This window comes from Nansenia antarctica (genome assembly GCF_963989245.1).
Source record: "Nansenia antarctica genome assembly, chromosome: 4".
Taxonomy (NCBI): domain Eukaryota; kingdom Metazoa; phylum Chordata; class Actinopteri; order Argentiniformes; family Microstomatidae; genus Nansenia; species Nansenia antarctica.
The window spans coordinates 18907868-18920010 of record NC_137689.1 but is presented as its reverse complement, the minus strand read 5'-3'; the positions used below and the strand labels follow the sequence as shown (position 1 = coordinate 18920010).

General features: G+C 46.0%; 1 protein-coding gene across 1 annotated transcript in view; it reads left to right on the top strand.

The window, feature by feature from the left end:
- Positions 1–251: 251 nt before the first annotated feature.
- Positions 252–12143, top strand: part of nlgn2b (neuroligin 2b) — a gene marked incomplete at both ends in the record, with an annotated part of 33647 nt that continues 21755 nt past the window's right edge. The window contains 2 exons of the mRNA XM_080529754.1: positions 252–744; positions 11721–11774. Of these exons, the coding sequence (XP_080385880.1) occupies positions 252–744; positions 11721–11774 (547 nt within the window). The remainder of the gene's footprint in view (positions 745–11720; positions 11775–12143) is intronic.

Below are 12143 nucleotides of genomic sequence, written 5' to 3'. Positions count from 1 at the left end.
CCCGTTTCTCCCCCTCACTACGCCTGCTCTTTCACACCATGCTAGGAAAACGCACTTTGCACTTTTGTATTTGACCAACCCCCTCCCCCCCACCCCCCCCAACCCCCCTCCAGATACCTATTTCTCCCAGTATCTCCTACAATCTACTCCTTTTTGGGGGGTATTTGGAGGTCCTCTCTTGACCCTTTTCTGTCCACAAACAAACAACTCCTTGCTGTTTTGCTTTCTGGGCATACATACAACCAGAGAACATGTCCTTTTTCCCCGTGAGCACCCCCAGCCGGCAGGGCTCTGGTGGGACGCGGAGCTCCAGCCCTCGCCGGATGTCTGACACCTGCCTGGTGTGGCTACTGGGCCTGGCCCTGCGCCTGGCCCTCTCCTCATGCCAAAGGGCTGACCTGGGGAAGCACCCCATGGTCACCACGGGCTACGGCAAGCTGCGGGGCGTCAGGAAGGAGCTCAACAATGAGATCCTGGGCCCGGTGGAGCAGTACCTGGGCGTGCCCTACGCGACCCCGCCCATTGGCGAGCGTCGCTTCCAGCCACCCGAAGCACCGGGCTCATGGCAGGACATCCGCAACGCCACCCAGTTTGCCCCGGTGTGCCCCCAGAACGTGCACGGGGTGCTGCCCGAGATCATGTTGCCAGTGTGGTTCACCGACAACCTGGATGCTGCAGCGGGCTACGTGCAGAACCAGAGCGAGGACTGCCTGTACCTCAACATCTACGTGCCCACTGAGGACGGTGAGTCCAGCTCCACACATCAGCCCAGATAGATAACATCCAGTAAGGTCTATCTTGGAAAATAGATTTTTATCTCTAAATAAGATCTCTTTTATCGACTAACCTGGATAAATGCAGGTTAAATAAAAATACTGTGGCAGTCTCGTGGTGATGGGGCTGAGGGCTCTAATCTATGGATGGTAGGGATGGGAAGTCACCCCAGGTATGGAGTAGATTAAGTTACCTAATGACAAAGGGCAGTTCCCAGATTCACACCCATGGAAGAGTCAGTTATCACTTCCTTTTTGGCCCTCACATCCCAGAGGAAGACAATACCATTTGTGACAGCAGCTGTTGAAACTGGGATTTCAACAATGTTGAAAATCAATGACACACGCTAGTCGACTAACACAGCTTGTTTTGTGAGCCTGCTAACAATGTAAAGTAGTGTTATAGTTAACTAGGTAGTAGTGTGGATTACTCACCAAATCTGTTGCATTGCAATATTTTGGCAATTGAGTGTGTCATTGATTTGGACGTTTACATCTCTCTGAATAAAAGTCTGAACATTTTGATTGATTGGCAACCGGTTTCACCAGCTGCTGTCACGTTTAAAGGAACAGGACATAGTTCATGTTCAACTCCCCTCATCTCTTTCCTGTCACGTGAGACTGGTATTTTTTCCCAGTGAGTGGAGATTATGTTGAAGCATCTTTATGGAGTGGTATCATTTAGATCATTCAGTCAGGAGATGTAATCAGAGAAACAAGAGCTCTTAACCTGGGCCAACAGACGCCCATGATATTACTAAAGAATAGCAGCACTTACACTCATGTCAGCCTCCATCACTGTCTGTTGTTCAGTGTGAGGGGGTTTCTCGATGTACGTACAGTTCTGCACAGTCAGTACACAATACTTTTTTTTTGCCCAATAACATCTCTTTATTAGCTGTAGTCAGCATTTCTGCTGTGTCTGAATCATACTGTAGGGTACACAAACACAACAGAAATGTTTGTCCACGTTGTGGAACGAGGATCTGGGATGGAAGATGAAAATGATAAACCATATTTTTAGCACCATGTTATGAGATATGTGGTGTGTTACCCTGAAATAAGACTTTAATTAAACTTGAAATCGGGGCATCACCAAGGGAAAAGTATGTCACACGTCACACCTTTTACCCCATTGGTATGTAGTAATTACCTGGTAGTTGTGATGAACTTTTGAAGTTGTTCTACCATTTCTTACCCAGTACACATGAAACTAATATAACACAAATGCTTACAATAAGCAATAAGCCATATAATAACGAGCTGGAGGTAGAGCCGGAGGTAGAGCCGGAGGTAGAGCCGGCGTCTAATGATTTCAAGGTTGGCGGTTCGAACCCCGGCTGGCCAAGGTGTCCTTGCGCAAGACACTGAACCATAAATTGCTCCCAATGAGTGGGCCGGCGCCTTGCATGGTAGCTTGCCGCCATTGTTGTGTGAATGTGTCTGTGAATGGGTGAATGAGAGGCCATTGTAAAGCACTTTGGAATAAGGCGCTCTATAAGTCATCTACCATTTAATAAAACATGTAGTATTTACTTCCGGTTCAAGCCCCCCCCCCCCATCCTCAAGAAAAATGTTGCTATTGTTGCTACAGCCTTTATTGTACTCCAGTTGATGAGTGGAATAATGAACAGGATAGAGCCACTTCAAAATAAAATTGAATACACTGTTACTGTTACTCGGTTGGTCTTATTTGGTAACAGAGAATTTCTTACAGAATGTATTCAAATCAACTACCCACATTTTATTTCTATGTACTCTAATACCCCAGTAATTAACTGCAATCATGATTGCCTTAGAAATGACTTAAATCAGTGTTACCATGCAATTCAATAAGTAACACATGCAGATGTTATTATTAATTGTAAGCTATTATTACCATGTTATTACCTCTTTATTCCGTGCTGTAATAGGAAGTGCTATGGAAACTTTTTGTCTTGGCTGGGGACGACAGCAAATCTAGGACAAAGTATTAAAGGAAAAAAGATGTCCTTGTAATTAAACAAATAGATGAATCATTATGTATACACACGAGAATCCTTATTGTCTGACTCAACTGGGCTTTGTTTGGTTCTCCACTGTGTGCTTCTAAAAAAAAAATCTATATATTAGCACCTTCCTATTCAAATCAAAGATATTTTAAACATACTTGTGAGACGTCTAGGTTTATATTTGTATATTTACATATATTGGCTCACTTGTATCAAGGGCATTCACTTGAATTATTTTAGGAATCTCAGCCCTGGTGTTGGAAATCTCATGTGTCTGCTGAGTCTTGAGCGTCAGTTATAGTATAGCCCTAATGTGGTTTCAGCCAGTATTCCTTGTTCATATGAGGGAAATCTATTCAATAGGATTAGGAGCACTTATTTTATGCATATTGAATAATTTTCAAGATTCAAGATTGTATCTCTGCACCTCTTTGGGGAGGTGTGTGTGTGTGTGTGTGTGTGTGTGTGTGTGTGTGTGTGTGTGTGTGTGTGTGGTGTGTGTGTGTGTGTGTGTGTGTTTGTGGTGTGTGTGTGTGTGTGTGTGTGTGTGTGTGTGTGTGTGTGTGGTGTGTGTGTGTGTGTTTGTGTGTGTGTGTGTGTGTGTGTGTGTGTGTGTGTGTGGTGTGTGTGTGTGTGTGTGTGTGGTGTGTGTGTGTGTGTGTGTGTGTGTGTGTGTGTCTGCATGGAGCCTCCAGCGAGCTTCTGTCGAGCTCAGACAGCCATTCTTGCAGTAGGTTGCATGTGAACCCTTGCGGTAACAGGAACTGTATTTGGCTTAAGTCTATTTGAGGCAATGGACAAAAGATTATCCTGGTGCTCCTAAGCTTTTAGGAAACTCATTCCTGGTTGGGAGCCAGTGAGCATGAAGGGCCTGTAGGAGCAAGATGAGATTCTGCTGCATTTCACACAGATGATATGTCCACTCCAGGTCTGCAGACCACTGGGTTCACATGCTATACATCGGCCTGTAGTTAACACTTGGCCCCAGGAGTCACTGCAAATTATTGCCTGAGAACCCTCCGTTCAGTAGTCCCCTCTATCTGCTCCAAACCAATTTAATAAGAACAGCTTGAATCAGCAGATTGTTCCATCTCTATCCGCATTGATTAGTTCTGACAGGGGTCTATAGCTCTCTCCTTCATTTAATGTGACAGGGGTCTTTAAGTAGAGCAAGAAAGAGCTATTGTCTTTTACTATCTGCTTTATTTCATGGGTTTTGGCTCTACTCTTCACTGGGTTATCTAAGTATTTATTTTCACTAATTAAAAAAACGAAAAGAACTAAATGCTATTACTTGAGATTGCCCACTCTAGTCAGGACGTCATGCATATTTGTCTAAATTGTTGATTATTCAGTCAAACTAATTAGCAGGTGACCTTGAACATGAGTCACGTTATTAAAAATGAACAGACACAAAAGCACATGTCCACACATTTCGGTACCATTTCAGTACCATGGTTACGACAGCTGAAACACTGGCCTCACAATATAGACCCCATTTTGATAAGGGAAAAAAAAGCTCTGCGTAAACCTCATTTTCTGGATTCTCTATGATTAGTAGCATTCCAGTAGTATTATATGTAAGTCTCACTCTCCATGGGAACCCAGATTCTATTACAGTACACTCTGCTTCTCACTCCATTAGCTATTAAAATCCAGTTCATAAAAGTAATGAGCATACAGTAGTTACAGTACGTTCAGCTTTAAGCCGACATGCACCTTTCTGTATGTGTATGAGGCATGACGCACAGAGAGACACAGTGCTCCAATCCCATGGCTGCTGTGAAGGATGTGACATCACCATCCACTCTGGGCCACGTCTTGGCAGCATTCCAAATTAATTTCCGTTTTAATACGATCAATACACTTCACAGGCAAACAAAAAAGATGGTAACTGCTCAATAGTCATTTGAAGCTCTGGAGTATATATAATATGAATGTAGATTCAGATAATGATGGGGGTTGGGGGGGTTGGGGGGGGGGGGGGGGGAGTGATATGAACACATAAATAAATAAATAAATAAATAGCAGTTGACACTGCAGAAGAACTATCGTGTGGATTGCCTTTGATGCAAGAACAAACCTCAAACAAATTATTCTATTTTTGCTATCCCAGCAGCCCTTGATCTGGTGAAAATTGGATCAGGATTCTTCTGCGGGGGAAATGAGACATTGAATACATCAGTAACCGCCGCACCTCTGCTAGTGCGCACACGCCGGCTAATTAGCCCAGAAAACTCAAGGTTTATCTAATTCCATGTTCACAAAAGGGGGATGCCTTTGGAATGAAGCATCTTTGGGTTGAGGTGGAAAATGAAGGAGCACCGATAACGTGACAGAAATGTGTCTCGGGCTGGCCAACAAATCTGTTTTTTACCCTGTTGGCTAATTAGATTTAATCATTGTGTTAATGGATGCCGTACCTTGGACACTGAACACTGTTTAAATAGGGCACTATGAGTCATGTGGTACATCTTGTATAAGCGCTCGCTGAACGCCATGGCGTCTGACGGCCTACCACTGAAATGGTGAAACGGCGTCTACCACTGAAATGGTGAAATCTGTTTGCTATTTTGTGAAATGGTTGACTAAAAGTGAAAACATTCTGCCCCGCTTGAACTACTGTATTGTGTGTGTGTGTGTGTGTGTGTGTGTGTGTGTTTGTTTGTTTGAGTCCTTTAATCCTTAGAACCAATGAGAGAGAGTGTTTTAACGTGCGGCTTGTGTTCCTGTCAACATCTCTGTCACTTATTGTTAGGGGTCAATGTTCAGGCAAGGCCTGTTCCTGTCCCCGTGGACCAGATTCTGTATGCTTACTCGTGAGCGTGGCGTGTGTGCGTGGCATGGCGTGCGTGCGCGAGAGACAGAGAATAAAGGTTTAGTAGTTCATCAAACATGCTTGTTTCCCATGTACATCCAGTATCGACATGTATTAGATACCCAGCTGTTCAGTTCTTCCCTGTACATATCCTACTTTTTTCTTAATCCTCTCCTACTCCCATCTGCTACCTCTATCTCAGACCCTGAATGACCCAACACTACAGTCAGAGGAAACCACAAAGGACACGATGCCTATTTTTGACTAATACTGAGGGAGAGGAAATACTCAGGCAAAACCCTCTGTACTTTCTACCTCTCTGCTCACCCCCTCCCTCTCCTTGTAACTCTCCCTTCCCTTTGCCCTCCCCCTCTGCCTCCCTCTCTTCCCTCCCCTCCCTCCCTCTGTCTTTCTCTCTCTCTCTCTCTCTCTCTCTCTCTCTATGCGGGCTGTCGAAGAGGAGGTCACTGGCTCTGAATGCAAATGAGTTCTATGTCCTTCCCAACCAGGCCACTGTGTAGCCTGCTGCTTCCTCAACTCAAATGAAATTCGAATGGCTTTTTTGGAATAATGAAAACAAAGCTGACCTACTGTTAGAGTGAAGAGTGAGTTAACACACACACGCACACACACACAGACACACACATACACACACACACACACATATATATATATATATATATATATATATATATATATATATATATGAATGAATGAATGAATGAATGAATGGACTTGGACTTTATTGTCATTGCTACAGTACAGGTACCAAACAACGAAATTTAGGAGGGGTGGCTCCCTGGTGTTAGGAAAGGAAAAAAATAAAATAAAAAAAACTATATATCCCACATATCACATATATCACATACATACACAACACTATGTGCTCATACACAGGGCACACCACAGGGCACACACCAGAACACACTCTGACACCAACACCTACACACACACACACACACACACACACACACACACACACACACACACACACACACACACAGGGGCTCGCTTTAGTCCAGCTGTGCCCGGGTCCCTGACGTAGAAAGTGTGCTGTGAGAGAGGCCGGGGCTGCTAGACGAGAGCACTGTGTCACTGCATTCCTATTTCCTCCAGACGTTCCTGCGCCGAGGGCCTCAGATCCTTCATTTTTATCGCCGGCGGAGCGGCCGTTTACCGTCCAGGCTCTTTATTAAAAACCATATTTCAGCAAGCGGGCCGCAGAGCCCGGGACGGAGCGGGAGAGAGGGAGAGAGGGAGAGAGAGAGAGAGAGAGAGAGAGAGAGAGAGAGAGAGAGAGAGAGAGAGAGAGAGAGAGAGAGACAGAGAGGGAGAGAGAGAGGGAGAGAGAGAGAGAGAGAGAGAGAGAGGGAGAGAGAGAGAGAGAGAGAGAGAGAGAGAGGGAGAGAGAGAGAGAGAGAGAGAGAGAGAGAGGGAGAGAGGGAGAGAGAGAGAGTGGGAGAGAGAGAGAGAGAGAGAGGGAGAGAGAGAGAGAGAGAGAGAGGGAGAGAGGGAGAGAGAGAGAGAGAGAGAGAGAGAGAGAGAGAGAGAGAGAGAGAGAGAGAGAGAGAGAAAGTGGGACTGAGCAGGAACAGGACTGGTAGCACTGGGAGCTGCCGCCACCCGATTGGAGGGTTGATGTCTGACACCTCGTCAGAAGAGAGACAACACCGTGGCGGACATGACACACCGTGGCTTCATCCCCTTTACTGCACAGGGGAAATGGAGACAGACAGGAGACAGCTTGTGTTCAGGCCCCTGGCTCACTGAACCGCACAGAAACACTGTTGACTGGAGGAGGGTAGGGGGGGGGGGGGGGGCTGGGTGTAGTGCTACAGTGCTGGGGTATCGCTGCAGCGAAGCGTTCGTGTGGGCCCTTGGATTTCACTGAACAGCAGCCCATTACATCATTTGTCAGTCAGTGTGCTGCCTAGATCTTAATTGGAGGATATGTACGCGATGAAAAAAGAAAACACTGTTGACCCCAGCTCCGTTTGAACCGCACATATATTCAAACAAAGCTTGTTAAAATGATTTCGAGGGTGTGTTTTTTGGTGCGCTGATGATTCTTGGTGCTGGAGAAAGTGCGTCTGCTTTCTCTCACTCTTTGGGTTGCATCACACCACTGATACTGCTCGCATCTGTTTCCTGTCTATTTCGATTAATATTTGTGTTAGAATTATGGATGGGGAATTGCAACGAGTGCCAGCAGGTAGAATGATAGGAATGAAAATTGCAGTTTGCCCTGTTTAACCTGACCAAACACAGAAGGATGAGGCTTTTAGACACTGGTGTTTTCATTTTCGACAGTAAGCCCACACAAGATATGACTACCAGATTGCTCACCAAACCCCCCACATCACCACTGCCTTCTTTCCTAAAATGACACAAACCTTCCTCAGGGTGTTCCTGACACAAACTTTCCTCAAGACTGATAGCCAAACAGAGATTCGAAAATAGACAAGTAAATGTATGTATATCTTACAAAACAGTACATATGCATATGTGACAGCAGCTGGTGAAAGCGGGAACAAATCGCCAACCAATCAAAATGTTTGGAATGTCTGAACAATTTGAATGAATTTCAACGTTGTTGAAAATCAATGACACACTCGCTAGTCAAGCCAAAATATTGCAATGCAATGGATTCGGTAAGTAATCCCCACTACTCTACACTAACTAGTTAGTAGTGTGGATTACTCACCGAATCCATTGCATTTTGCAATGCTTTGGCTTGACTAGCGAGTGTGTCATCGATTTTCAACAACACTGAAATTGATTTAAATCTTTCGGAATAAAAGTCTGAACAGTCTGTCGGTTGGCGACTTGTTCCCGGTTTCACCAGCTGCTGTCACATAATGCGTGTCCTGGATATATGTCATGTCGTCAGCATTTCATTTTAGAACCAGATGTTTTGTAAGATGTGGTTTTCATTTTTAGATCCTCTTAGTTGACTGCGTTGTAAAGTGTTGATCACACACTCATCCAGACAAGAGATGTTGTGTACAGTGGTTCAGCCAGGTAAAAGTCCCCCACAGCCATCCCCTCCTCTTAAGATGCTGGCTGGCTGTTCTCTGCTGCGAGCCCAAGCCTCTGTAGAACAGGATGTGACAGCTGAGAGAGGAGGCTCCAGCACCGCGACATGATGAGACCGTGGCTGAACACGGCCCTGCTTGTTCCTCTCCGCAGAGCCCTGTGTCTGGGTCTCTAGGAGGGGAGATTTGCTGTCATACCTGCTTGTCGCAGCCACCCCCCCAAAAAATTGCTGGAGCTATGGAGAACTTCCATAGATAGTGCACTCAAACGTGTTTCTTTTTAGGTTTGTTTATTTTTTACCCCCGATAACAAAACAAAACCCCAAAAAGCCTTTGGCAGCTCCACAGAGCCAACAGAACACATCCAAACTGTAATCGCCGATTTAGTCTCCTCGAACATAACCCAGAAAAGCTGGCTTCCAGGAAAACACAATGCACATGTAAAGTCTTTAGCTGAAAGTCTGGGAGTCTCAATTTCAAAGACAGCCAGGGCCCATTTCAGTGAAGCTGCTCTTTGTGTGCAGCTTAAGCTCTCTAATGGGGTATTAGAGCATAGGTACGAAATCAGAGTGGTCTCCATTAAGCGGCTAGGTGTGGTTTTAGAGTGCTGCGGAGTGAAGCGGAAGTGCTGACTTGGCAGGGGGCTAATCTATCTGCCTCCCTCTCCATTACCAACCTGCCTACCTGCCTACCTGCCTCCCCCACCACCATCACTACCACCACCAACACCACCACCATCACTACCACCACCACCATCACTACCACCATCACTACCACCACCAACACCACCACCATCACTACCACCACCACCACCATCACTACCACCACCATCACTACCATCACTACCACCACCACCACCACCACCACCATCACTACCACCACCACCATCACTACCACCACCCCCATCCATCACTACCACCACCACCACCACCATCGCCACCACCACCACCATCACCACCATCACTACCACCACCATCACCAATTTAATTATAATTTTAATTTTGCCATTTAGCAGACACTTTTAATCCAAAGCGACTTACAATTACGAATTACAGGGACATTCCCCCTGGAGTAACTGAGGGCTAAGTGCCTTACTCAAGGGCACACTAGTAGTGGTGTGGTTTCAGGCGGGATTTGAACTCACAACCTTCCGATCACAAGTCCAACTCACTATCCACTAGACCACCACTACCCCAGTGATGATCATCACCACCACCATCACCACCACCACCATCACTACCACCACCATCATCACCACCACCACCCTCAAGCTTTTACTGGAACAAGCCATTACACCACCGGGGGAGGCCATTACATCTCCTCAACACTGATCGCATCACCAGGTCGCTCCAAACCAACCCTAACCCCCCACCACCACCACCAACACCACCACCACCCCCCACCCCATCCCAGCCTCTCTCTCTCTTCAAAAAAAATGTTTGCAATTGCATGTGAGGAACCGCTCTCCTGCGATAGCTTTCACGTGGGCTGGGTGTGTCTCTGTTTCCACATCCACCGTTGTGTGAAGCATGGCGACACAGCGGCTGTTTTTAATAGATATGTCTGAGCATTCTCAGCCCAGTGTGACAGAGTGTGTTGTTAGCGCCTTGTGAGGGTGCCTTCAGAGAACCGTGAGAGAGATGAAGCTAGCACACTGTGTGAGTGATGAAGCCCGTCGGCTCCCGCACAGAGAGTACAGTGTTAGCGTAGCACAGATGAGAGAGTGTGTGTACGCTCGTCGCTCGCACACACTGTGAGGGGTAAAGAGTGTGTCGTCGGCGCGCAAAAAAAGGAGAGCATGTTGCTAGCACGCTGGGCAAGGTGACGAGGTGTATCGTTAGCACACTGTGAAAGTGAGAGTGTGTTGTAAGAGCGCTGTGTGTGTGTGTGTGTGTGTGTGTCGTAGCTGGGAGATAATAGCATGTTGAATGCTAACAGTGATGGAGAGGGAGCGTGAAAAAAGCTGTAGTGATGCCACGGCCATGGCGAGCTCCCCTGACAGATAGACACAATAAACAAATGAACAGGATCCCTATCGCCCTGGCGCACCGCAGAGCCGCGCCGCCTGGCAGGTGGAGGGGTTACTCTGATAGCGCTTGTTACTGGCTGTCCCCTATAGAGCGTTTAACTGCAGTTATCATTAAAGCTTAATGTGGGCCACCTCTCTGACCTTGGAGAATGGGAGTCCTGTCAGAAGCCCTCACACGGCTGTTTAAATACTGAACCCCCCCCCCCCCACCTCCCCCGTGTTTAACGGCCTGTGTACTTGTATTGATGTCTCTTGAGTGGGTGTTTTTGTCTGGTCACGCGTGACGCATATCATTTGTGTGACTCTATGGGTGCGTATGAGTATACTGCATCTGTAAGTGTGTCACTTGTTGTTAGGGGTCAGTGTTCATGCAGGCCGCTTGCTGTCCCCACGGATCAGATTCAGTGGGCTCATTTGTGTGTGTGTGTGTGTGTGTGTGTGTGTGTGCGTGTGTGTGTGTGTGTGTGTATATGTGCGTGTATATGTGCGTGTATATGTGCGTGTGTCAGTGTGTGCGTGCGTGCGTGCGTGCGTGTGCGTGCCCTGGTGGTACTATCAGTGTTGTGTGTATTCTGGTATTCCAGTCCCTGTGGACGTGGTGTAGAAGTCCTCTAGCCCGAGGGCTGCAGCACTGGGCTGAGTGGCAACAGGATCTATAGTGGGTTCACATTCCCTTCCGGTTTTTTTCTGACCACAAAGAATGACGGCTTGATTCTACTCATAGATTTTTCTTCTACAAAGCCCTAATGTGTAGGAAATGCATTAAAAGAGAGTGGATGGGAAAAAACGATGGTGAATGTGGTCTGGGGTCATTCCCAAGGCAAAACAGGACTACAGTCATAAAATAGATGAGTTTGCAGTGTCTCTTCAGGACAAGCTATATTTGTAATGCTCCTTTACTTTTTGGGGTCGGTTGCATTTGAGCCTTTGGAAAAAGAAAGATGATCTCTTACTGGTTTGTATTTTTTCTCCTTTCTTGTTTTACACTTTTTGTTTTTGCTTTTTTCCAGCAAAGTGCAATCTTTTTGAATTTTGTCTTTTCTCTTTCCCCCCCCCTTTTGTTCTTAACCTTAGGTCCGCTCACAAAAAAACACGATGAGTCTACAATGAACAGACCGAGAGATGAAGGTATTTTTGTTGCATGTTTTTCCCCTTTTGTTGTATTTTTCAAACTTTTGGGGGGGGGGGTTACATTTGATAACAAACTGATTTCATGTGTTTGTGTCTGTTAGTGTTTCTGAATCATTTAGTCACAATGATACCGTAATATCAAATAGTACCTTCAACCTACACATATATGCTGTATATAACTGCAACCGACACATACTATACCATACTGTATATAACAGCTCCACATTACTGAAATATTCTTAAAAGTTCTAGTTAGATCTAAAGAGATCTAGTCCCAGTAGGGCACCCTTTGAAGGACCCTTTTTTCTCTAAGAGTGTAGACACATAGACATACGTACATTCAATACATAATATCATATCTCCTCC